This window comes from Taeniopygia guttata, chromosome 36, assembly GCF_048771995.1.
Source record: "Taeniopygia guttata chromosome 36, bTaeGut7.mat, whole genome shotgun sequence".
Classification (NCBI taxonomy): Eukaryota; Metazoa; Chordata; class Aves; order Passeriformes; family Estrildidae; genus Taeniopygia; species Taeniopygia guttata.
Genome location: NC_133061.1, coordinates 3,717,712 through 3,745,385, shown reverse-complemented (window position 1 = coordinate 3,745,385; position 27,674 = coordinate 3,717,712). Strand labels below are relative to the sequence as shown.

Sequence of the window (27,674 nt, the reverse complement as noted above, 5' to 3'; positions counted from 1 at the left end):
TCACAAATTGAGCCACACAATTTCTCAAAGTCCCGAAAAATTCCCGAACTTCCAGGAGAACAAAGGCTTAACAGAGCCATGAATATCGGCTGTTATACAAAAGGAGGGTGCATATTAACGAGGACAGGCAGCAGGCGCATCGGGAAGTCTGAACCTTCCAAGGACCTCAGCCCGTGGGCAAAGGCAGAGGGAGATGCGGCCGGGAAAATGAGGATAAAAAGGAGGCTGCGGACTACAACCATAGCAGAGAGCGCACGGCAAATGCCCCGCGGCCTCTCCCCCTGCTCGGCAATAAAGTCACTTTTACAGGACTCCTCGCTCTCCTCCGGCCACAGAAACCTCCGGCGACGGGAATTTCCCCGCACGCTCCCGGCCGCGGGGCAGCCCCCTCTGTCCTACCCACAGCAGCCGGGCCGAGCCAGCGCTGCTCCGGCAGCGGCTCCTGCCCAGGCCCCGGCGGGAAGGAGACCGCGGGCAGCCGCTCCCGCCGCGCCCTCAGCCCGGGGCCAGCACGGGCCGGACACGGCACCACCGACCCGCCGCAGCCCCCTGCCGCCCCCTCCGCCCGCAGCCAGCCCCGAGCCCCCGCAGAACCCAGCGCAGCTCCCACCTGCGCCGGGGCCGCCTCCGAGCTCCGCCGACGCCGCCTCACCGCGCTCCGGCCGCTGCTGCCGCTCCCGGGCCCGCACAGACGCTCCCGGCGCCAATGGCGCCGCTGCCCGCCCACGGCCGCCCTCAGCCCGCCGCCGGGGCCGTGCTGCGCCCCGCTCCCACCAATCAGCGCGCCGCAACCACGACTGACGGCACCAGCGGCCAATGGCAGCGAGCTCGGGGCGGGCTCTGCGCACGGCCCAGACTCGCCCCGCGCTCTCAGGGCCCCCCGCGCTGCGTGAGGGCAAAGCCGGAGATGAGCAACAGCCCCGGGACGGGCCCGGGCCCGAGGCGGGATTGAGCTGCCCACACAAACAAACTTCTCCGCACCTCCCGCCACGGCTTTCCCGGCCCTGCGCCTTCCGTGCCTCCGGCTCTGCGGGAAGCCCGGGAGCCTCCCTTCTCCTGCCCCTCATTAGTGCATCGGTGCTTCGCTTTGATTTCCCCCAAAAAGGGAAACCTGCCCAAAGCCCTGTGGGTGAGCGGGGGAGGGGAGAGATTTCTGGCAGAAAACTCCAAAGACTCAGAGCAGGATGAGGAGAAGTCAGTGCAGAGCCTTAAATGCAGCTTTCCCCACGGCTCCCTGCTCCCAGCTGCACCTCCTCCCCCGGCAGGGCAGGAGACAGGGAATGGGGCCGTGCTCAGCTCATCCCCCGCGGCTTCTCCCTCTGCTCAGGGACAGGAGTCGTTCCCTGCTGCACCCTGCGCTCTCTCCCAGCCGAGACTTCTCCAGGAACTTCTCCGAGCCGAGTCCATCCCCTGGGGCACAGCCCCCTCCAAGTGCTGCAGCGTGGGTCACTGTGCCACGGGCTCGGTCCTGCCAGGCCAGGCTGCTCCAGCGGGGCCCCTCTGCCCACGGGGTCACAGCCTCCTCTCAGGCATCGCCGAGCTCCAGCCTGGCTCCTCCAGGGGCTGCAGGGGGATCTCTGCATCCCCATGGAGCTGCAGGGGGATCTGTGCAGCCCCATTGTAATATATGTTATGGAATAATTCGTGCTTATATAAAACATACATGAAGTCAGTTGTGCTTGTAGAAAAAGATTCTTAAAGTTTTAAAGGACCTGAAGACCCAGCCGGGAAAGACTGGAAACCACAGATGACAGAGAAAGAAAGACCTAATTTACAATTGAAAACACGTGGCTCCCTGCAGAGATGGGCACTTTCCGGGGATACTCCACCAGACGCCCAAGGTGAAAAATGCACATATGTTAGTTTGAATAGTAGTGCTGTATTAACATTTTAATAGTACTGTAAATGTAGTTGTGTAGTTAAATTGAAGCTTTAGTAGTTAAAATAGAAACTATGTATCTGGGTTTTCTTTTAAGGAATGACATACTCCCTTTGACATAACCATCACAGAACACCCAAATCTTCCAAAGAAGAGGAATTTATGGTTTTCGTGTCAGAAGAAGCTAATTTCTTCAGGCCTTGCTCAGACTCGAAGACGCCATGGGGATTAAAGGAAACAGTTGGCATATAACAGACAGAGTTTCTTGTTTTAAATAGAATGTATGCATAACCATGAAGGATATATGAATATGCAATAGTGTAGTTTTAGGGGTGATTCCTTTGTTCACAAGGTATGCTTGTTATGGCTTAAGTGCCCCAGAGCATCTGGACATCCTTAATTCTTTGCTTTTTATTGTCTTGTAATTGTCCTATCTCTAAATTTTTATTACTCTAATTGTATTACTATTTTAATAACCATGTTATTATTATTAAAAATTTAACAGCCAAGTGATTGGCGTTTTTCACAATTATGGTAGCAAAGGATGGTTTTTAACACCTCTCTGCCGGGCCTTGGAGAGTCAGGGTGAGGAAGACGGGTCTTGCCCTATTTAGGCAGCCTCGCTCTGTTCCCCTGGTGTGTGACCAGACACAGGTTATGATCTATGGGCAAAAGGAGACAATAAAACAAAGAAAAGGGAAAGCATTCCCTAAAACCACAGTAATTAGCCCCAAGACTAGAGTGTACACGAAGAACCAAGACCCAAGGACAAAGGATAGGTGAGTATTTGTTGGGATGGGGCAGATAAGGGGGGAATGAATGTGTGTGACAGAAGCTGCTGGGTATCCCAGACTTGCCAAGTGATTGCTGTAATCTCTCATGCTGCTTTTCGTCTCTTTCATGTGAAAAACGGCCAGTAAAGAGACCAAGGGAGTGATAAAAAAAGAGAGAATCCCTCCCAGAGAAACTGGGACTGGATCTTAGGAAGAAGAGGAACCCCGTGGAGTGCTGGATTGAGGGATAAGAGTGCCCAAGAGCATCCAGGATTCAAACCTGCTGGGTTGAGGGATTAACATTCCAACAGCACTCAGGGTGTAGATAAGTAATGTAGACTGTTTGAAAGTAAAAAGTATCTTCTTGTTGTATGTGAGAGTTAGTGAAAAATAAAAGTGAGTCAATGTAGATGAATGGTAGTATATGTAATGTAGATTGTTTTTTATGAGCTTTTCTTTATCTCCTTGGAGAGAGTGTTAGAGTGTTTCCTGGCAGTCGAAAAGAGAGTATTGCAGAGAAAAATTCCTCACTTGCTGTCCTCCCCCTGCCCTCAACTCTATTCATATTTTGTCCATTCCCTCTTCAAAATACAGATTTGTAAAACTCATGCTCTGTGTCCTCAGATGGCCTTCCCAAATCAAACCTTGGCTTCGTTGCAAATTGCATTGCACTAACTAGCATTGCCTTAAATTTGTTTTGGTGCAGGCAGGGTCACTTTGGAAGTAAGTTGTTGTTTACTTTGTTCCTGCAACCTTTTCAAGCTTGTGAAAGGAAAATTGTGATAGCAAACCAAGTCTTTATTTTTGCACTGTCAGCTGTGAGTGGCTGGTAGCCTTGGTGGAGGGTGCCGTGAATTACAGGCCTGCAGAACACGCATAACAAAAGTAATTTACTTTGTAAGGAAGTTGAAAAAGGGGGGAGAGGTGATTGGCAGACTCACCTCTCCAGGATGTAGGATTAATGTTAGAAAGTGGACTGATATTGGAATGTGGCTGCTGAAATGTGAAGAGAGAAAAAGAAAGAGAAAGAGATAGAAAGGGAGAGAGAGAGAGAAAGAGAGCGAAGGGGAGAGCGAAATACACCCCCAAGGTCCCCTCAGCCACAGCTATCTGTAAGTTCTCCCCCATTCCTGCTAGGCAGAGTGACAACAAGGAGGGGGGGAAGTGGGGAAGGACAGAGTTAAACCCAAGGCTGTGAACAGGACCACCAGTAGAGAGAAGATCAAGACAGAGATAGTGACTCTCACAAAGTGGTTTATTGTCTTAAGCAAGATTTCTTTTTTCTTTCTGATCGCTGTTGTTAAGAAGAGAAGGCTTTTGTTCTGAAGACTAAAAGTCTGTAAGACTAAAACAGTTAAATGTTACCCAAAAAGTAAAAGGCAAGAGATGTGATACATCTCATGTTAAAATTGGCCTGGTCTTTTTTATTTAACTAATTATAGCTCACAGGAAGAAGAATTGGTCTCTGCAGCTATTAACACAGCTGGATACAAGAAGAAGAAGTGGCTTAGAAAAAGAGTTTAGTTAAACTCAGAAAGTTTTAAAGAAAACTAATGGTAAAAGTTCATGCAGTATTGTTTTTCTTTTAACACTGTGTTATTAAGAAATCCTTTCCAGGTACTACTGAAGCAGCAATACAAACCACGGAAAGAGGGTGAATTCATGCCAGCAAAACCAAAGGACTTGTGAAGAAACTTGAGGAATGGACTATCACATCTAAACTGGGTGATACCAAATTGACTTCCAATAAGGACTGGGTGGTAATGGTTTGGGAAGATCCAAATGATCCAAGGCAGGTACAAAGAATAACACCTCACTGAGAAATAAGGCAAAGCTTGCATCACTGGTTCTAAGCCCTGCCTGAATAAACCCTGAGACGCCTCTGACACCTCCTTGGCAGAGGAACACTGCCACTTCAAACAGGAGGTTCGGGAGTGTTTCAGCCAAGGAGTTCTTATAGTCTGGCCTCAGCCTGTGGCTTGTACAGGGAAGAAGGGAAATTGCCATCAGTACTGTGCTGTATATTTTATGTGATTCATCCCAATACTGGACACGCTAGCTGGGTTACAAGTGAATGTTCAAATTATGGGAATAATTGGTGTTGTAGCTCACAAAATCTATGTTCTTGTTGCAAGAGGTATCGAGTACTGAATCAATCCCCTATACAGATAGAACCCAAAACAACTGAAGTAATAACTTTGTTTTGTGGATGGGAATTATTAGTGCCTGTTGACTGAGAGATACCTGAGGAATGGTGGGAAACCACAGTTAAGGAGTGTCAAAAAGGACTTGCCTAAAACAATGAGTAAAAAGGAGTGACAAGGGAATCAGAGGGCAAGCCTGGACTGAGCACTGTACTCACCACCGAGAAGATCACACGTACCTGCTGTGGGAAGCAACCCCACAGGCAGGGGAGGTGGGGGTATAAGCCATGCCAGACCTCTGCCATTCCTATTTCTGTCTCTCATTTGTTGTCTTTTCCCTTCTGAGATACCAGCAAGATCGTGTCCCAAATGCTACAGAAAGTATTACACGGAAAGGAACCAAAGTTCCTTTTTTGTTACACACACCCATGTCAACAGCCACAGACCCACCCAAACTGAGTACCTGCAGGCAAAATGGGGAAAAATATTGGATTACAAGGAACTTAGGGAAAAGTAGTAATACTTGGGGCATGGAATGTCCAAAAGGAGAGAGATGGATTTGTTTTACATTTGATCTTAGACATATAGTCCAAGATTCGGTAAAAAGCCAATTAGTAAACAAAAAGGTGAAACCAGCACAGCAATCTAGCTCTGCATTAACCCCAAATTATATACTGCATTGTATTATAGGACTCCAAGCAGTTATAGAGGAGATAACAAACAAAGCTGCTCAGGCACTGGAATTAATATTGAGTCAGCAAAGCCAAACTATAACTGCAGTGGATTAAAATAGGTTGGCTTTACGCTATTTATTGGCTAAAGAATGGGGTGTACAGATTGTTGAAAATAGATGGCAATGAGGGCGTCATCCTGGAAAAAACAAAGGATATCAGAAAAAATTTATGACCCTGGTATCAGTCCAAAAACAACCAAAGGGTAAATAATGTTAAAAACTAACAGGTGGGGTAATGTATTGAGAATGGGATGGTGGAAGAAATTAGGATTCTTCCTTTTATGTGTTACAAGTGTTTTGATATTTCTTCCTTGTTTAATCCCATGTTTTATTTGATTACCAACAGAGTCCAAAGAATGCAAGAGGATAAGAAATATTGCTCAAGCCAAATGATTTATAAAGAAAAGGAGGAGAGATTGTGACAAATGCATATTTATAATTGGCTTTTCGCAAGTGTTACAATGAATATTATATGTGTCATGTTAGAAAGTTTATGCTGTTCCATAGGATCCCAATTCCATATAATCCCAGTCCAGTTTGTCCCAGTCCATAGGATCCCAGTTCCATATTTGATCCCAATCTCTAGTTGATCCTCGTCCCTATTTGATCCCAGTCCATATTTGATCCCAGTCCCTATTTTATCCCAGACTATATTTGATCCCAGTCCATATTTGATCCCAGTCCCTATTTTATCCCAGTCCCTATTTTATCCCAGACTATATTTGATCCCAGTCCCTATTTGATCCCAGTCCCTATTTGATCCCAGTCCGTATTTGATCCCAGTCCATATTGCGAGGACGCTGGACTCCAGGACGCTTTGGGTGGGTGGAGATGAGAGATCTCTGGAGGCTGCCCTTAGAATATCTGGTTTATTAGAGAGGGTGAAAGGCCCTGCTTGGAGTCACCAGACCTGACCCGTGGCAGGCCTGAGGGCGTGGGGGAAGGGAGAGGCAAGGGGTAGAGGGAGATAAGAGAGGATCCCAAGAGGATGTTCCAGGAGAGGGGCAGTTCCAAGAGAAGGGAAGTTCCAAGAGAGCGTCTGGCTCCTCAGGGACTCCTTGTCAGGGGCTTCAAGGTGGGCTGGAACAAGACTCAGGCCAACGGGGTCACAGACTCCTGATGCTTCAGGGGAGGGTTACAGGTGTGGGATGAACCATACATTGGGCTGAGATCCAACAGTCCATTTGACCCTTGGACCTACCTGTAGGTAAGGGCATTGTTCAACCAGAAGGGGGGATTGTCTTCATCCTGGCTGTACGATTGTGTTCTACTTGTGCAGTAACTACGGTTTGGTGTCACAACTTGTTACCATCTCAATCTCTGTATTTTCTAAACCTTTTGCCAGGCAGTCATATTTATAAGGCTTTCCTATTTGAGCTTCCCCAACACATATGATCCCAGTCCATATGATCCCAGTCCATATCTGACCCCAGTCCCAATTTTATCCCAGTCTATATTTGATCCCAGTCCATATGATCCCAGTCCATATCTGACCCCAGTCCCAATTTTATCCCAGTCTATATTTGATCCCAGTCCATTTGATCCCAATCCACATCAGATCCCAGTCTCTATTTGAACACAGTCTGTAGTTGATCCAAGTCTCCAGTTGATCCAAGTCCATATGATCTCAGTCCCAATTTGATCCCAGTCTGTAGGATCCCAGTCCCTATTTTATCCGAGTCCCTTGTTGATACCAGTCCATAGGATCCCAGTCCATGTTTGATCCTTGTCCGTATTTGATCCCAGTTCAGTTCATTCCAGTCTGTAGGGCCCCAGTCCCTAATTGATCCCAGTCCCTAGTTGATCCTAGACCACAGGATCTCAGTGCATATTTGATCCCAATCTCTGGTTGATCCCAGTCTATATGGCCCTGCACACATTCCAGAGGTCTGGAATTTCAGCTCCCAGCCAGGAAAAGACATTCCCTTTGCCCTCGAAGGCAAAGCTCTTGAGAAGGGGCTGAAAGCCAAGTGGAGCAAAATCCTACAGACATTTCACTGCTGGCCTCCATAACTTCAGCTCCTAAACTAAGAAATAAAATAATAATTGGGAAATAAAATAATTTAAAAATCAGGGGTGGGTCATTGGGGGCAATTAAATTAGAGGAGGATACAATTAAATCAGGGAAGGATCTTTGGTGGTCCCTGAGGAAATTAAATTGGGGGAGGGTCTTTGGAGGTCCCCTGGGTCAAGGGAGACATGGAGAGAGAAACAGAGCAGGCAAAGAGAGGTGGGAGGGAAAGGAGGACACAAACACAATCAGCTGAGAAGGTGGTGCCCTGAAAAACAGAACTGCCATGGACTGGAGATAAACAGCAAAGAAATCACTAAGTCTGAAAGTTTTATTTGCTATCAAATACATCCCAGCCACCCAGCCCCACACAATCCCCATCCCACCGTTCCAAATTGGGATCCCACTTCTCCCAGTCTCCTCTCAAACCCATCTCACCCTGGCAGCTGTGGATTAGAGTGAGTTTGGTGTGGGATTGCTTTTTTTTGAGGTGGGAACAAACAATTTGAAGAGAGATTGAGGCTCTGTGGGTTAAAATTCAGTTGTTTTCAGTGGGATGTGACTGGTTTTGAGGTGAAAAATCGATCCCTATTGGCTTTTGGAGTGCAGAGAGATTGAGAAGAGAAAAAAATGAAGGCCAACACAAAAGGAGAAGCAGCCAGGTGTGTTCCCAACATGAATCACAGAGAATGTGGGTCACCAGGACTGTGCCCAATGTGGGTCCTCCAGTGGGGGATGGAGTTTAGCTCTTCTCGCACTCGGGGCACTCACAGGGCTTCCCTTACCGGTGCCTCCGTTGGTGTTTGGTCAAGTGAGAGTTCCTTGAGAATCTCTTCCCACAGCGGGGACACTCGTAGGGCCTCTCCCCTGTGTGGATGCGCTGGTGCCTGAGGAGGCTGGAGTTTCGCTTGAATCCCTTCCGGCAGTCGGGGCAGCGGAAGGGCCTCTCCTCTGTGTGAATCCGATAGTGCTGGAGGAGATGGGAGCTGGTCTGAAACCCCTTCCCACACTCAGAACACTCGTAGGGCCTTTCCCCAGTGTGGGTCCTCTGGTGCTTGATCAGGTGGGAGCTCCGGCTGAAGCTCTTCCCACACTCCCCACACTCGTAGGGCCTCTCCCCGGTGTGGATGCGCCGATGTCTGATGAGTTTTGAGTTGTCCCTGAATCCCTTCCCACAGTCGGGGCAGCAGAAGGGCCTCTCCTCTGTGTGAACCGGATAGTGCCGGAGGAGACAGGAGTTGGTCTGAAACCTCTTCCCACACTTGGAACACTCGTAGGGTCTCTCCCCAATGTGGATCCTCTGGTGCTTGATCAGGCTGGAGCTGTGGCTGAAGCTCTTCCCACACTCCCCACACTCGTAGGGCCTCTCCCCAGTGTGGGTCCTCTGGTGCCTGATCAGCTCGGATCTCCACCTGAAGCTTTTCCTACACTCCGAGCACTTGTGGGGCTTCTCCCTGTCATGGAGCTGCTCAGGGACCCCCAGCTCCGAGCTCTGGCTCCATCTCCGGCCGCCTCCTCGGCCCAGGGTGGGTCTTTCCCCGTCAGATCCCCGCGATCTGCGTTTGCAGCCCCTCCTCGTGCGGGATCTCCGGGGCTTTTCCTCCCCGTCGGGTTCCTGCACCGTGGAGCCGCTCAAAACGGCCTCTTCCACCAGGTTCTGCCGCGGGGATTTGTCCTCCCTGCTCTCCATCCTCAGCTCCTGCCCTGGGGGAGGAAGGACAAGGAGAGGCTCTTCCTCTTCCTCGCAGCCTCCCAGGGGCTGGGAATGGGAAATCCTGGTTTGGGGAAAACAAGGGATGAGCACACAGAGTTTGAAGCTCCCTCTGTCCCAGTCCATCCCTAGAAGTCCCTGGCCACCTGGGCTCCATAAAAACCTCCCGAACACCGAGATCCAGCCCTGAAAAATTCTCCCAGGAGTTCCCCGTCCCTGCTCCCTCCCCTTTGCTGTTCGTGGCTCCCCCCTGTCCCAGCTGCTGGGGTCACGCTTGCATTGGGGGTCCCCCTTCTCCTCGCTGCCCGCCCTCCCCAGGCTGCCGGGAGTCCCAGCAATCCCAAAAGCTCCCCCCTCTTGGCTCTCCCCATCCAGGGGTGCCGGGGCTGTTTGGGCTCCTGGGCTCCCTTCTCCCCTTCTTCTCTGCTCTGGGCTGCAGGGGCTCCAAGGAGACCCCCAAGGGGACTTTTCCGCTCCGCTTCGCAGTTCTTCCTTCTCCAAACATCCCCCCAAAAAACCCAACCCAGGCACCCCCCAGGAGACCTGGCCCGAGCTCCCCCTCCCCGTTTACCTGCGGGATGGGGGGCGATGATCCCACAGGTGGGGGCTGCGAATTCAGGCCGGGCTGACCGCGCGCTTCTCTCTGCTCCGCTCCATCCACCCTTGTCCCTCCTCTTCCTCTTCCTGCCGCTCCTCCTCTTCCATCCCCCCTCCTCCTCCTCCTCCTCCCTACGCCCACCTCCCGCTCCTCCTCCATTCCTGCCCTTCTCTCCCTGCCCTTCCTTCCCCGTCCTCCTGCTCTCTAACCCCACCGCCTTCTGCTCCCTCATCCCTCATCTTCCATCGCTCCTCCTCCTCCTCCTGTGTCCCATCTCCTCCTGCCTGTCCTCCTTTATCCCTTCCCTTACATCCCCCCTCCTCCTCCTCCTCCTGCCCCTCGCTATCCCCACCTCCTTCTCCTCTTCCATCCCTCCCCTTCCATACCCCCTCCTCCTCCTCCTCCCCATCCCCACCTCCCGCTCCTCCTTCATCCCTGCCCTTCCCTCCCTCCTCCTCCTCCCCCAGCAGCAGCGACACCCTCGGTTCCCGTTCCCGCAGCCCCGGCAGCCCGCGGCAGGAGCGGGGATGGAGCCGGGACAGGTCGGGACGGGCAGCGCGGGGCTCTCGGCTGCTCCCAGCCGCTGTTCCAGGGGGGAACCCGGCCCGGGCCAAAGGAGAGGCAAACTGGGGAAACTGGGGGCTGCACATCCAAACTGGGGCTGCCTGGGGACCCTGCCTGGGCACTGCCGGCCCTTGGGGCTCCTCTCAGGAGATCAGGAGGGGGGAACGCAGAGAGGGCTCGGGGATGCCAGGAGTGGCAGCACTGGGAAGGACTGGTTTGTACTGGGATTGTACTGGAATCATACTGGGAGCAGCTGGGCCCATGCCAGGGCAGACTGCAGTCACCCCGAGGGAGACTGGGATCGTACTGGGATCATACTGACACAGAGTAGGAGCCTACGGGGGCCAACTGAGACCATGCTGGGGGCAAATGGGATATACTGGGAGTGACTGGGAGCATGATGAGGGTGACTGGGAGCAGCTGTGAGCAACTGGGATCATGCTAGGAGCAACTGGGAGGAACTGGGGGTCACTGGGTGCCTGCTGGGGATGACTGGAAATGACTGGGCTTATACTGGGATCATGCTGGAGGTGACTGGGATCATACTGGCACTGAGTGCCACGACACTGAGGCTGACTGGGAGCGGTTGTGAGCAAATGGGATCGCGCTGGAAGGAACTGGGAGTGAGTGGGAATATGCTGGAAGGAACTGGGGGACACTGTGAGAGACTGGGAGGGACAGTGAGGGTGAAAGGGGCAACTGGAACCATGTGGAGCACAACTGGTTCATATTGGCACTGACTGGGAGCACACTGGCGTCATCTCTGGATCATACTGGGAGGGACTGGACTAATACTGGGAGTGTCTGAGAGTGACTGGGAACACACCATGCACAGCATCCCTGTACTGGGGGTGACTGGGAGCAACTTGGAGCACTCTGGGAGCAAATGGCATCATACTGGGATTGACTGGGCTGATGTAGCTGGAGGCAACTGGGACCATACTGTGGTGATTGGAAGTTACTGGGATTATACTGGGACCATACTGGGAGTGCTGGCATGTGACAAGGATCATACTGGAGGTTACTGGGCTCATACTGGTGATGAAAGGAAGCAACTGGGATCCCACTTTGGGCTACTGGGAGCAACTGAGAACAACTGGGATCATGCTGCAAGCAAACTGGAGGAATTGGGAATGACTGGATGCAGGCTGGAGACAACTGGGACATACTGGGCATGACTGAGATCATACTGGGATAACAAGCACCTTCCTGGGATCACTGGGAGTGTCTGGGAATGACCACAGAGATGCTGAAGGCAACTGGGATTTACTGGGGATGTCTGTAACCTTACTGGAGTGACTGGGAACACACTGGGAACAACGGGGACCATGCTGGGGAGAACTGAGAGCGAGTGGAAGTGAGTGGGTCTACACCGGGGACAACTGGGCATGACTGGGACCATGCTGGGAGCAACTGGGATCATATGGGGAGTGATGGGGTTGATAAAAGGGACAACTGGGGGCAACTGGGATCACACTGGGGAGAACAGGAAGCAACTGAAAGCATGCTGGGGGCAACTGGGATCCTACTGGATCTTACTTGGAGAAACTGGGATCATGCTGGAAGCAACTGAGGACAACTGGAGTGACTGGGAACATGGTGGGAGCAACTGGGATACACTGGGAGAGACTGAAACCACAGTGGGGGTAAATGGGAACAACTGGAACCACAGTGGATGATAATGGGAGCAGCTGTGCCCATGCTGGATTCATACTGGGATCCTACTGGAACTGGCTGGCATCATACTGGGAATGACTGGAAGTGTGCTGGCTGTGACTGGAACCATGCTGGAGGTGACTGGGAGCAACTGGGCCCACACTGGGAGTGACAGGGAGTCATTCTGGGCAGGGCTGGAATCATACTGGGAGTGACTGGAACCATAGTGGGGGGGACTGGGTGCAGCTGGGATCATCCTGGGAGCCACTGGGATTCCAGCAGGTGTGAATGGATCCTGGCTGGGGGTCACTGGGAGCTACTGGGCCCATGTTGGGAGGAAAATCTGGACACATTGGAAGCAACTGGGACCAACTGGAAGGTACTGGAACCGTGCTGAGGGGACTGAGACCACAAATGGGGAAACTGGGTTCATACTGGGAGCGACTGGGACCACACTTTGGGCAACTGCCAGAAACTGGGATCATGCTGGAGGCAACTGGGAGTAACTGGGAAAGACTGCAGTCATTCTGAGGTCATCAAAACCTTACTGGGAATATACTGGGAGTGTCTGTGACCATACTGGGGGGACTGGAACCACACTGGGAACAGCTGGGACCATGCTGGGGACAGCTGGGAGTGAGTGGGACCATGCTGAGTGGGACTGGGACTACTCTAGGGACACCTGGGATCATACTGGGAGGAACTGGGAACAACTGCAACTATTCTGGCAGCAACTGGGATCATACTGGGATCACAGTGGGAGCAGCCGGGTCCATGCTTGGTGAGACTGGGAGGAGCCAGGTCCATGGAGGGTGACAGGAATCACACTGGGATTGACTAGGAGTGGCTGTGAACAACTGGAATCATGCTGAAAGTAAGTGGGAGGGACTGGGAGTATGCTGGGAGTGACTGGGATATACTGGGAGAGACTGGGAGTCATAGGGATCATACTGGTGGTTACTGGGGTCATGTTGGCATTGACAGGGAGCAGCTGGGATCACACTGGGGGGCACTGACATCATACTGGGAGCGACTGGGATCATACTGGGATTACAGTGGGTGCCAAGGGACCCTGACTGGGGGTTACTGGGAGCTGCCAGGCCCATGCTGGGAGCCAAATGCACACACCCTGAGAGCAACTGGGAGCAACTGGGAATGACAGGAGTCATGCAGGTGACAACTGGGATGTACTGGCAGTGACTGGGATAAAACTGGGGGCAGCTAAACCATGCTGAGGTAACTGGGAGTGCCTGGCAAAGACTCTGGGAATGTTCCAGGCAACTGGGATGTACTGGGAGTACCTAAGAACATGCAGGTGGTGACTGGGACCACACTGGGAGCCACTGGGAATGTGCTGGGGGCAACTGGGACCATGCTGGGGGCAAGTGTGAGTGACTGGGGCCCTGCTGGGGGAGACTGGGATCATACTGGGCTCATATTGGGATCATACTGGGAGTGACTGGGACTATACTAGGAGCAACTGGGAGAAGTGGGAACACACTGGAGAAAAGTGGGAGCAACTGGGACTTGCTGAGGGCAAATAGCGTCATAATGGGGAATGACTGAGAATGACTGGGCTCATACTGGGAGAAACAGGGATCCTGCAGGGAGTGAGGGGAAGTGACCAGGGTGATACTGGGACTGACTGGGCTCATCCTGGGAGTGCCCAGTAGACTGGAAGCACACAGGGGTAGGAACTGGGCACCTGCTGGGAGCAGCCCCTGGCGGCCCCGGTACCCCCGAACCCCTTTCCCGGCCATGCCGCCCCTCCAGCCCCAGCACCCCCATTGCCGGGTGCCGGCACTGCCAGGGGTCCCCCCTCTCGGGGTCCCCGCTGGGGCTCCTGGGGCTCTCCTCTCTCTGCGCTCCCGCCCAGGGAAGCCGCGGCTCTCCCGGGGCTCCCCAAATCCGGGGTCCCCCCGCCGCTCCCGCCGCTCCCGCGCGGTCCCCACGCGGCCCCGGCAGAGCTCGGAGGGCCCGGCCGGGAAGCCCAACCCGCACCGCGGGGGGACCCGCATCCCCCCGGCCCCGCCGGGGCTCTGCCGCCACCCGCACCGGGACCCCCCAAAAACACCTCCCGGGGACCCCCGATGTCCCCCCGAGGGCAGCTGCGGCTCGGCCTTGGAGCCCCGCCAGCTCCAAACATCCCCCCAAAAACCCCAAACCCAGGGAGCCCCGGGATATTTGGGGCCAGCTCCCCCTGCCCGGGCACCTGCGGGATGGGGGCGACGCTCCCGGGGTGCTGCGAGTTCAGGCGGAGCCGGAGCCCCGCGGTTCATCCTCCCCGCTCCTCCTGCTGCTCCCGCTGCCGCTCCGCCTCTTCCTCCCTCCTCCTCCTCCTCCCCGCAGCCGCGGGAGGGGCGGGGATGGAGCCGGGACAGGTCGGAACGCAGAGAGGGGTGGGGGGATGCCAGGAGTGACTGGGCTGTACTGGGATCATACTGGGAGCAGCTCCTGGGTGGCTGATCCTACTGGGATCATACTGGGATCATACTGGGAGCGAGGAGGAGCAGCGCGGTGGCTCCAGCGCTGGGGCTGGGGGCGCTCCTGGCGGGCGAGGGGGGAGTGGGACCCCGGCACCGGGACCCTGAATCGCCATTGCCGGCACCGGGACCCCCCTGCTCCCCTTATCCTGCAAAGGGACACCCCTGAATCCCCCATTTCCGGACATCAGGGCCCTCTGCTCCCCTTTTCCCTGCTCCCAGCCTCTAGATTTCCCGTGTGCCTGATCCTGGAACGCCTTGGAACACCTTGGACCCCCATTCCTGCCTTTCCCAGCCCCCAGCCCCAATTTGTGCAAAACCAGAGACTTTCTGAACTCCCCCTTCCCGAACACCCCGGGTGTTCCCACCCTGGTACCCCTTTTTGGGAAACCCTGGACTCCCCTTTCCTGGGCTCAAGGACCCCTGGAACTCCCTTCTACCTCTCCATCCCTGCCCCCCCATTTCCGTGACCCTGAGACCCCCCTGCACCCCCATTCCTGAGAACCAAGACACCCTTTTACCCCTTTGCCCGGCACTGAGACCCCCCTGCACCCCCTTATCCGGCACCAACTCAACATGTTCCCATCCCACACCTCTCCCAACGCCCAGTCCCACCCTTTTCCCTGACCTGGGACCCCTGGGCTCCCATTCCTGCCTTTCCCAGCCCCCAGCCCCTCCTTTCCTCACACTCAGGAGCCCTGGCACCCCCTTTCCTGGGCACAGGATTCCCTGGACACCCCATCCCAGCTCTCCCAGTCCCTGCACCCCCTTTCCTTGGCTCTCAGCCCCTGAACCTCCTTCCCAGCTCTGCCATCTCTTCATGTCCCCCTTTTCCTTGGCCTGTGGACCCCCTGGAACCCCAAACTCTCACTTTCAGCCCCCTCAGCTCCCCCAAATCTCCGTGTCCCCCCAGTTCTCCACTCCCTGCAGTTCCTGGAAGTGGCGCTGTCAGAGCCCGGCCCGGGGGTCCCCCAGTCCTTGATTGTGGGGGACGTGGACGGGACCCTCTGCGAGCGCTGCGGCAGCGAGCGGGGCCGGATGGAGCCACAGACACCGGGGATGGGGGCGGGAGCTGAGCTGGGATATTGGGACAGCCAGAGCTGGGATATTGGGACAGGCAGAGCTGGGATATTGGGATAGCCAGAGCTGGGATATTGGGATAGCCAGAGCTGGGATTTTGGGACAGCCAGACCCAGCTCAAGGACAGGAACTGGCCCGTGGCCGACAGTGACCTGGAGACGGGGCCGGTACAACCAGAGCAGGGGCAGTGGGGGGAGCCGGGGGCTGGGCTGGGATCTGTGGGAATGGAGGACTCTGAGGGGCTGGGATGGGATCTCTAGGGATGGGGGGGATCTGTGGGGCTGGGATGGGAATCCAGGGAGCTCCAAGGGGCTCCCTGGGGCTGGGACATGACTCCATGGGTCTGTTCTCTCCTCGTTCCCAGGTCTCCACACAGTGCAGGGGGTTTCCAGCTGTGACCTCCTGTCCAATGGAGCATCCATGGATCCCACCAGTACAGCTACGAGGGCTCAGATTTCATCTCCTTCCAGCTCCTGGGATCCAGGAGCTTTGCAGTGTCCAGCGGTGCCGTCTGGATATCCCAGAGGTGCTGGGAATCCAGAGGGGTCATGGTGGAGCAGATGAAGCATTACCTGGGCCACACCTGTGTGGAAAGGCCCCCAAAATACATCAGATATGGTCGGGAGGCTCTGGAGCACAAAGGTGGGTGTGGGAAGGGAAGGGCAATTCCTATGGGAACGGGGGATTCAGGAATGGGGGACTTGGGAATGCAGGAATTTCCATGGAATTTCCATGGCCAGATCTCACTCTCATCCCAGTCAGGTGAGAATTCCATGGATGGATCTCCTCCCTAACCCACCGCCATGGGAATTCCATGGGGAAATGATTGGAATTGATGACCAATCCAATGAGAGCAGTGCAATGAGAAGTAATCCCTGCGGCGATTCCATGGGACATTGATCCCAATCCTTTGCCCAGGCCGGCTCTGCTGTGCCCGTAGCTGCACCAGGGGAGTGCCCTGTCCCTGCCCTGAGCCCAGCACGAGCCTTTCCTTGGGTGTTCCGTGCCCTGCCCGGGGCAGGAGGGCACTGCCGGAGCGGCTTTGGTGGCCCCGGGCACCCGGCTGGGCTGCAGCCACTGCAGGGGCTCCTGGGGTATGTTCCAGAGCAGAGCTGAAAGCAAACAACAGTTTCTGGAGGGGATTCTGCCCCTGGGCCTGTGCTGGGAGCCCAAGGGCAACAGCCCAGAGTGCTGGGGCTCAGTGTCCCTCGGCCAGGCCATGTTCCCTGGCTGTGCCCTGTCCCTCAGCTGTGCCCTGTCCCTGTCCCCTGTCCCTCAGCTCTGTGATGCCAGGGGTGGCAGCAGGACCTGGGGCAGCCCTAGGGGAGAACAACCCTGAGCCCCAGCTGGGCCAGTTCCCCCAGCTCCCCCCAGGCCACTCCCAGCATGGGCCCTGTGGCTCCCAGTCACCCCCAGTATGGTCCCACTCACTTCCAGTTACACTCAGTGTGATCCCAGTATCATCCTGGTCACTCCCAGTGTGATCCCAGCATGATCCCAGCATGTTCCCAGGTGTTCCCATTCACCCCTATAATAGTTTCAGGCACTCCCAGTATGGTTCCAGTCCTTCCCAGTATGATCCCAGTATGAACCCAGTCACTCTCATTATGGTACCATTTGCTCCCAGTAAGGTCCCAGTCACTCCAAGTCACCCAGTATGATTCCAGTCACTCCCAGTATGATTCCAGTCACTCCCAGATAGTCCCAGTATTATTGCAGTAACTTCCTTTATGGTTCCTCTGTGATCCCAGTCACTCCAGGTTAATGCAGCCTGGGGTCCCAGGGGTCCATCTGACCCCCGGGCTGCCGCTGCCGTGGGTGTCCGGATAGCGCTGCGCTGTCAGGCTCAGCCTGTCTGGGTCCCTCGGCTCAGCTCCCAGCCACAGGCAACTTAGTGAGCACCTCTGGGGTGATTTCAGCTCTGTGTGTTCAGTTCTCAGTGATTTCGCTCTGTGCTCACAAGTGCCTCTGGCAGACACACAGGGACAGAGAGAGGAAAAGGCTGTATGTGGTTCCACAGCGATGTCCTTTATTGCCAGCTCCTCTGAAGGGATGCAGTGACAGTTCTTCTGCCAAACTGGATAGAAATGGGTGTTTATATGGGGTACTGGGGTGTTGGAAATTGTCCAGTTGCCAGGTTTGAGGAGAATACAACCGATACCCTTACAGAGAGATAAGAAGGGTCTGAATGCAGAAGAGGGGCTTCTTTGGTCCAGTCACCGTGACTTAGGCATTTCTTATCTTAGGTGAGTGACCGCCAGGGAGGCCTTGCAGGGCCTCTGACTGCTGCAGTGGCACTGCAGAACCTCATGGAACCGTGGGTCATTTGTGACAATGCAGGTCCAAGGACACCATGGTGGCACTACAGAACCACAGGGAACCAAGGGTCCACGGTGACCTTGTGCAGCCGCAGCGTCACAGAGGAGCCGCTGTGACACAGCGAGGGCACACAGAGCCCAGGGGCCATTGTGACACATCAGGGCTCTGTGGAACCACGAAGCCATTGTGACACTGCAAGGCCTCATGGAAGCACGGGGCCATTGTGACACTGCAGAATCAAGGGGAACATTGTGACACTCCAAGGCCTGATGGAACCAAGGAGATCCTTGTGACACTTTGGGGTCCATGGAACCAAGGGAACATGGAACAGGTCTGGCTGGCTGGGCTCCTGGGGACCACCTGACCACCTTGGCGTGTTGAGGGCTGCTTCTCATCTGCCCCTGAAGCACTGGGGCTCTGGGCTTTCCTTCCTGTGGGAGAGAACTGTCCTTCTCCTCCAGGGAACCACGGCCAAAACTGGAATTTCTTCTCCAAATTTCCTTATGTAAAAGGATTGTTCCCAGATGAAATCTGCCAGGAGAAACAGGTCTGACTGCCTTGACCACCCAAGGGTCACCTCTCATCTGCCTTTGAAACACTGGGACCGTGTGCTTTTCTTTCTTATGAGAAAAAAAAACATCCATCTCCACCAGGCACCCATGGCCAAAACTGAGGATCTGCCTCCAGAATTCCCTATATCCAAGGATAGCTCCCAGACAGAAGCTGCCAGGACTGACAAGTCTGGCTGGCCTTGGCTTCCTGAGGGCTGCCATTCATGTGCCTCTGAAACACCGGGGCTCTGTGCTTTTCTTCCTAATGTAAATAATTCTTCCTATCCAGGAACCCACAAGCAAAATTGAGATTCCACCTCCAAAATGCCCTGTGTCCAAGGATAGCCCCTAGACGAAAGGTACCAGGAGAGACAGGTCAGGCTGGATTGGTCTAAGGGTGCCCACCTCTCATCTTCTTCCAGAACACTTGGACTTGCACTTCAGTTTCCTATAGGAAAAAATCATTCATCCTGTCATGGCCAAAACTGGGATTCCACCTCCAAAACTCCCTACAGCCGAGGATTAATGCTTTGAGAAATGTTTTTTGTTGATTTAATGACCTATTAAACCTTTTCCCAAAGTTTCTCTTATCTTCTATGTTGCCAGAAAGGATGTTTTATTGTTTTGAGCTCCTGAGAATCTCTTGTTGGTATTTCTTCAGTGCATCCAACTCAGAGGACAGAACCTATTGTAATTCCTTTTAAATGTCCCATTGAGAGAGTTTTTTAGGGGATGGGGGTCAGGGCTTGTGTGTCCTGCTTGGCACAGCCCAGGCAGGGCTTTCACAGCCCCATCCCACACTCCATTTCCCAGCTGAAGCCGCTGGTGCCTCTGAGTTCTGCTGCCCCAGCCCCAGGGCCGCTCTCCTTGTCTGCCCATTCCCCCAGGGTCTCTGGGCAGGGATGGCCTCAGTGGGGGCTGCTGACATCCTCAGCAACTTGGAGGCTGCTGCTGAATTTTACTGCTCCAGAGGCTTGTGCAGCCTTCAGCTCCTCAGTGCAGGAATTCAGTGCCCCAGGGCTCATTAACATTCAGAACACCTTAACAAGCCAAGCCCTGGGAATAATTTAAGTTTTCAAATCTCTTGTGGTTGATTACACTATATTTAAAAGGACAGTGAGAAAAGATTTCTACAGGTCCTGTTTAGTTTTTTTTACTCCTAATAAATTGATATGTGAAATCTCCAATTGACACTGAATCCAAGTGCCTCCTCATGCAGTTTGAATAGATATGAAAATCAAGACCCTTTGTGGCTGACAATCCATCAGACTCTGTTCCTACCCCCACCCCACCATTTCCCCCATCCAAGCCCTGGCACTCAGAGCAGCCTTGTGCAAATCTGAGCTCCCTCCAGCCCAGGCTGCACCTGCGGGTTTCAGCTCCTTGGCTCCAACTCCCACCTGCTTTCCTTGGAGAAGGAGCTGCCCCAAACACAGAGGGACACTTCCCTGGTGTTGTCCAGATGCTGGAGAGATGGGAGCTCCACAGTAACATCTTGATGGTGCTGGAGTGCCCAGAGAGGTCTCAGGACCTGCACCATTTTATTCGGGCAAGGGGGTTCCTGTCCGAGGAGGAGGCGCGGGGGCTGCTCCGCAGGTGCTGGAGGCCGTGCGGCGCTGCACCAGCTGCGGGGTCCTGCACAGGGACATCAAACCAGGGAACATCCTGTTCGACCTGGCCACTGGCCAGGCTAAATTGATTGACTTTGGCTGTGGCACCTACCTGCAGGACACAGCCCACGCTCACTTTGCAGGTGAGCCCACGCAGGGCTGTGCTCCCAGTCCCGGCATCTCAAGGCGCAACATCTCACAGGCCAAGCTGGGTGTGGCAGCAGGGATTCTCCCTTTTGCTGCCAGACACAAGACTGAGTCTTCAGTCAAGTTGCTTTTGAGCGGGTGTGGGTGGGGAGCCAGCTCCCAGCCCTGCTGGCAGCCTTTGCCCATCACTCTGGGCAGGACTGGGGCCGCGCGGGGGCAGCCAACCCGACAAATACACCCGTGAGTGGGTGTTGGGAAGGGTAGATAAATATGATTAAGAACCACAATAGTACAGCAAGGATCAATATAATCCCCCCTACTGTCTGGACAATAACCCTCACCTTCAGAGGGGTCCAAAAGCCAAATGGACTGTTCCATCTCACCCCCCAGAATGTATGGTTCACCCCACACCTGTAACCCTCCCCTGAACCATCAGGTGTCTGTGACCCCATTGGCCCAGGTCCTGTTCCAGCCCACCTTGAACCCTCCTGATAAGGGGTCTCCGAGGGGCTGGACGCCCTCTTCGATCTTCCCTTCTCCTCCTGGAACTTCCTCCGGGAGTCCCTGCTCCCCTCTTTGTCTCTCCCCTCCCCCATCACCTCAGTCTGGCAGCTCGAGGCAGGACCTCTCTCCATCCTGAATAAACCTCATACCCCAAGAGCAACCAACAGAGATCTCTCACATATATTCACCCAAATCTGTCCGTGGGACCCCATCTCACGTCTTAACAAGTGGGGGTAGCAGCGAGCAGGGCCAGAACCAGTGCACCAGCCGGTTTGGTGTGCAGGTGAGAAAGGGCTTCGACTGCTGCACTCTCCTTGCTTGCCTTGTGTCACCATCCACTTGTAGCGGGGTGTGGTGATGGTTCATTAGCTGATCCCAAAGTGCAAAAGACAAACAGCACGGGACTATCAGTTTAATCACAACAAATGCCCCTTTATTAGGGGCCAAAACAATAAATGCCATAGTGGGATCAGAAAAGAAATAAGGATAGAGAGGGAGAGAGAGAAGAGGGGGATGGGAATAGCTGCCAACACAGGCCAGATCCTCACTGGTCCGGACCATGGGGATCCGTCTTGTTGTGCTGGGGAGAGTCTGCAAAGTCCTGCCCAGCCCAGGGGTCCAGTTATAGTCCACAGAGGGAAAAGGGGGGAACATGCAGAGCAATGAGAGTCTGCTGAAATTGCTGTGGGGGGGACAGGTGAATCTACTGAAAACCATCTGGGCAGGATGAACACAATGAAGAATAAGTCCATTGAAGTTACTGGAGCAGAACAGATCATGTCATTCTCCCCCCCACTCTCTGTGGTAGGGGTCTCAGTCTCAGTCCTTGGGGAGAGGGTTCTCAATCTCTGTCACAGTGGTAATGAGGCAGGTGAGGGGTCTGCAGTGAGAGACCACCAGGGTCACCCCAACAGTTCATTCAGCTTAAGGGTGGAGAGTGGAGTAGGCACTGCAGCAGCCGCCCTGTGCTGGCTCCATGCCAGGTCTTTGCCAAGTCCTGGCCAAATTCTTGCCAAGTCTTTGCCAAGTCCTTGCCAGGCCTCATTGGGAACAGCTGCCGTGATGGTGCAGTGGCTGCACCTGCACTGTTGCCTTCTCCAAGCAGGAACTGCAGCAGGGGGGTTTTTCCTTCTTGTGGCAATCAGCAGACAAATGGGTGAGGGTCTTCAGATGGCCTCTTACAGGAGGGGACAAAGGGGACCCCGGGAGGGCACAGGGGCCACTGCAGGAGGCCACAAGTGCCACGAGGTCCCTGACACCTCCCCATCCCCTTCCCAGTTGCTGGAGCAGCAGGCCACTGCGGTGACCATCCTGGGCGAGCTGGTGGCCACCACGGCCAGTCTGGACAGGGACATGATGCTGGCTGTGTCCCCAAAGTACCTCACCTGGCCCTGGAGAGCTTCATCAGTCTCCTCCATGACACCCTGGCCCAGGTCAGTGTCACCTGGTGGCGCTGCGATGTCACCTCCCTGGGCTGGGCCCTGGCCACCCATGAGAGCACCCCGGGGGTCACCTGGGACCTGGTGACAAGCGCGGCCAGCGACTGGTGGGGGCCGGTGGCCGCGCTGGTGCACAGCTGGTTCCTGCTGGTGGAGGAGGCCACCGAGCTCTGGGACGCCTGCAGGGACGTGGCCATTGGCCAGGCCACCGCTGTGGCCGTAAGGAAGGCCATCAGAGAGGCCGCGGAAGGGGACACGGGAGAGGCCATAATAAAGGCCATGGGAGAGGCCATGGGATGGGCAATGGGCGAGGACAAGGGAGAGGACATTAAAGAGGACATTGCAGAGGACACGGGAGAGGCCGAGGTGGCTCCAGCCAGCTGGTTGCCATGATGTGGCAGCAGGCAGACGTGACCCTGGGGCTGCTGGGGGACTTGGTGGCCGCGTGTGACGAAGCCACTGTGTTCCCCTCGGAGCTGCTGCGCCGGCTCGGGGACGTCGAGGCCACCCTGAAGGGGACAAAGGAGGTGTCTCCTGATGTCCCAAGGGACTTGGTGGCCAAGGTGGCCAAGGCTGAATGGCTGTGGGAGGCCAGCTACTGCCTGGCCACACGTAACCTGCTGGGGTCATTTGGGGACATCAACACCCTCATCTGGAGCTCCTGTTGTGACCCTGATGCCCCCTGTGGCTGTGTGGTGGCTTAGAAGTGCCAAAGAGCCATGGAGGACATCCCCGAGGCTGCTTCAGGACATTGGTGTCACTGCTGTGATGTCATCGGGGCGGTGACATCACATAAAACATGGGATTAAACAAAGCTTTTTTATCTCTCATTAAACTTTTAGAAACCTCAAAGAGTGAACTTTGTTTTTTACGCCTGGCTGGGATTTGGCGGGGGGCGAGGGGTCCCCGGGCAGCTTCTTCTGCTGAGCACTGACCCCACACCTGGAGGCACCAGGACCCCTTTCAGTGCCCCCAACCCCTCCTCGAGCATTGCCACCTCATTTTTGGATCCGGGATTTGGGATTTGAGATCATTTAGGATTGGATTTGGGTATCCAGCAGGATTTGTATGTCAACTGTTTCCTTTAATCTCCTGGCGTCCTGGAGTCTGAGCAAGGCCTGAAGAAATTAGCTTCTTCTGATAAGAAGCCATAAATTCCTCTCCTTTGGAAGATTGAGGTGTTCCTTGAAGCGAGTATCTCATTCCTAAAAAGAAAACTCCCCCCACATACATAATCTCTATTTTAATATTATGTTGTAACCTAAAACTACGCTTAACACAATATGTAAGAGAATTAATACAGCATAACTTTCTAACATGACACATATAATATTCATTGTAACATTTGCAAAAAGCCAATCATAAATATGCATTTGTCACAATCCCTCCTCTTAATCTTTATAAATCATTTGGCTTGAACAATATTTCTTATCCTCTTGCATTCTTTGGACTCTGTTGGTAATCAAATAAAACATGGGATTAAACAAAGAAGAAATATCAAAACACTTGTAACACATAAAAGGAAGAATCCTAATTTCTTCCACCATCCCATTCTCAATACATTACCCCACCTGTTAGTTTTTAACATTATTTTCCCTTTGGTTGTTTTTGGACTGATACCAGGGTCATAATTTTTTTCTGATATCCTTTGTTTTTTCCAGGATGATGCCCTCATTGGCATCTATTTTCAACAATCTGTACACCCCATTCTTTAGCCAATAAATAGCGTAAAGCCAACCTATTTTAATACACTGCAGTTATAGTTTGGCTTTGCTGACTCAATATTAATTCCAGTGCCTGAGCAGCTTTGTTTGTTATCTCCTCTATAACTGCTTGGAGTCCTATAATGCGATGCAGTATATAATTTGGGGTTAATACAGAGCTAGACTGCTGTGCTGGTTTCACCTTCTTGTTTACTAATTGCTTTTTTACCGAATCTTGGACTATATGTCTAAGATCAAATGTAAAACAAATCCATCTCTCTCCTTTTGGACATTCCATGCCCCAAGTATTACTACTTTTCCCCAAGTTCCTTGTAATCCAATATTTTTCCCCATTTTGCCTGCAGGTACTCAGTTTGGGTGGGTCTGTGGCTGTTGACATGGGTGTGTGTAACAAAAAGGAACTTTGGTTCCTTTCCGTGTAATACTTTCTGTAGCATTTGGGACACGATCTTGCTGGTATCTCAGAAGGGAAAAGACAACAAATGAGAGACAGAAACAGGAATGACAGAGGTCTGGCATGGCTTATACCCCCACCTCCCCTGACTGTGGGGTTGCTTCCCACAGCAGGTACGTGTGATCTTCTCGGTGGTGAGTACAGTGCTCAGTCCAGGCTTGCCCTCTGTTTCCCTTGTCACTCCTTTTTACTCATTTTTTTAGGCAAGTCCTTTTTGACACTCCTTAACTGTGGTTTCCCACCATTCCTCAGGTATCTCTCAGTCAACAGGCACTAATAATTCCAATCCACAAAACAAAGTTATTACTTCAGTTGTTTTGGGTTCTATCTGTATAGGGAATTGATTCAGTACTGATACCTCTTGCAACAAGAACATAGATTTTGTGAGCTACAACACCAATTATTCCCATAATTTGAACATTCACTTGTAACCCAGCTAGTGTGTCCATTATTGGGATGAATCACATAAAATATACAGCACAGTACTGATGGCAATTTCCCTTCTTCCCTGTACAAGCCACAGGCTGAGGCCAGACTATAAGAACTCTTTGACTGAAACACTCCGGATCCTCCTGTTTGAAGTGGCAGTGTTCCTGTGCCAAGGAGGTGTCGGAGGCCTCTCAGGGTTTATTCAGGCAGGGCTTAGAACCAGTGATGCAAGCTTTGCCTTATTTCTCAGTGAGGTGTTATTCTTTGTACCTGCCTTGGATCATTTGGGTCTTCCCAAACCATTACCACCCAGTCCTGGTTGGAAGTCAATTTGGTATCACCCAGTTTAGATGTGATAGTCCATTCCTCAAGTTTCCTCACAAGTCCTTTGGTTTTGCTGGCATGAATTCACCCTCTTTCCATGGTTTGGATTGCTGCTTCAGTGGTACCTGGAAAGGATTTCTTAATAGCACAGTGTTAAAAGAAAGACAATAGTGCATGAACTTTTACCATTAGTTTTCTTTAAAACTTTCTGAGTTTAACTAAACTCTTTTTCTACAGCCACTTCTTCTTCTTGTATCCAGCTGTGTTAGTAGCTGCAGAGGCAAATTCTTCTTCCTGTGAGCTATAATTAGTTAAATAAAAAAGACCAGGCCAATTTTAACATGAGATGTATCACATCTCTTGCCTTTTACTTTTTGAGTAGCATTTAAATGTTTTAGTCTTCAGAACAAAAGCCTTCTCTTCTTAACAACAGCAATCAGAAAGAAAAAAGAAATCTTGCTTAAGACAATAAACCACTTTGTGAGAGTCACAATCTCTGCCTTGATCTTATCTCTACTGGTGGTCCTGTTCACAGCCTTGGGTTTAACTCTGTCCTTCCCCACTTCCCCCCCTCCTTGTTGTCACTCTGCCTAGCAGGAATGGGGGAGAACTTACAGATAGCTGTGGCTGAGGGGACCTTGGGGGTGTATTTCGCTCTCCCCTTCGCTCTCTTTCTCTCTCTCTCTCCCTTTCTCTCTCTTTCTCTTTCTTTTTCTCTCTTCACATTTCAGCAGCCACATTCCAATATCAGTCCACTTTCTAACATTAATCCTACATCCTGGAGAGGTGAGTCTGCCAATCACCTCTCCCCCCTTTTTCAACTTCCTTACAAAGTAAATTACTTTTGTTATGCGTGTTCTGCAGGCCTGTAATTCACGGCACCCTCCACCAAGGCTACCAGCCACTCACAGCTGACAGTGCACAAATAAAGACTTATTTTGCTATCACAATTTTTCCATTCACAAGCTTGAAAAGGTTGCAGGAACAAAGTAAACAACAACTTACTTCCAAAGTGACCCTGCCTGCACCAAAACAAATTTAAGGCAATGCTAGTTAGTGCAATGCAATTTGCAACGAAGCCAAGGTTTGATTTGGGAAGGCCATCTGAGGACACAGAGCATGAGTTTTACAAATCTGTATTTTGAAGAGGGAATGGACAAAATATGAATAGAGTTGAGGGCAGGGGGAGGACAGCAAGTGAGGAATTTTTCTCTGCAATACTCTCTTTTCGACTGCCAGGAAACACTCTAACACTCTCTCCAAGGAGATAAAGAAAAGCTCATAAAAAACAATCTACATTACATATACTACCATTCATCTACATTTACTCACTTTTATTTTTCACTAACTCTCACATACAACAAGAAGATACTTTTTACTTTCAAACAGTCTACATTACTTATCTACACCCTGAGTGCTGTTGGAATGTTAATCCCTCAAACCAGCAGGTTTGAATCCTGGATGCTCTTGGGCACTCTTATCCCTCAATCCGGCACTCCACGGGGTTCCTCTTCTTCCTAAGATCCAGTCCCAGTTTCCGCGGGAGGGATTCTCTCTTTTTTATCACTCCCTTGGTCTCTTTACTGGCCGTTTTTCACATGAAAAAGACGAAAAGCAGCATGAGAGACTACAGCAATCACTTGGCAAGTCTGGGATACCCAGCAGCTTCTGTCACACACATTCATTCCCCCCTTATCCGCCCCATCCCAACAAATACTCACCTATCCTTTGTCCTTGGGTCTTGGTTCTTCCTGTACACTTTAGTCTTGGGGCTAATTATTGTGGTTTTAGGGAATGCTTTCCCTTTTCTTTGTTTTATTGTCTCCTTTTGCCCATAGATCATAACCTGTGTCTGGTCACACACCAGGGGAACAGAGCGAGGCTGCCTAAATAGGGCAGGACCCGTCTTCCTCACCCTGACTCTCCCAGGGCCCCGGCAGAGAGGTGTTAGAAACCATCCTTTGCTGCCATAATTGTGAAAAACGCCAATCACTTGGCTGTTAAATTTTTAATAATAATAACATGGTTATTAAAATAGTAATACAATTAGAGTAATAAAAATTTAGAGTTAGGACAATTACAAGACAATAAAAAGCAAAGAATTAAGGATGTCCAGATGCTCTGGGGCACTTAAGCCACAACAAGCATACCTTGTGAACAAAGGAATCACCCCTAAAACTACACTATTGCATATTCATATATCCTTCATGGTTATGCATACATTCTATTTAAAACAAGAAACTCTGTCTGTTATATGCCAACTATTTCCTTTAATCCCCATGGCGTCTTCGAGTCTGAGCAAGGCCTGAAGAAATTAGCTTCTTCTGACAAGAAAACCATAAATTCTCTTCTTTGGAAGATTTGGGTGTTCTGTGATGGTTATGTCAAAGCGAGTATGTCATTCCTTAAAAGAAAACCCAGATACATAGTTTCTATTTTAACTACTAAAGCTTCAATTTAACTACACAACTACATTTACAGTACTATTAAAATGTTAATACAGCACTACTATTCAAACGAACATCTGTGCATTTTTCACCT

At 52.3% G+C, this 27,674-nt stretch overlaps 2 protein-coding genes across 2 annotated transcripts in view; one reads left to right on the top strand and one right to left on the bottom strand.

Annotated features, from left to right (window-relative positions):
* Positions 1 to 27,674, top strand: part of LOC140681480 (uncharacterized) — a 1,248,316-nt gene that overhangs the window by 127,111 nt on the left and 1,093,531 nt on the right.
* The window catches only part of LOC140681481 (uncharacterized), a 101,266-nt gene continuing 81,445 nt past the window's right edge, over positions 7,854 to 27,674 (bottom strand). Inside the window, exon 5 of the mRNA XM_072921329.1 lies at positions 7,854 to 8,939. Within this exon, the coding sequence (XP_072777430.1) occupies positions 8,322 to 8,939 (618 nt within the window). The 3' untranslated portion in view covers positions 7,854 to 8,321. The remainder of the gene's footprint in view (positions 8,940 to 27,674) is intronic.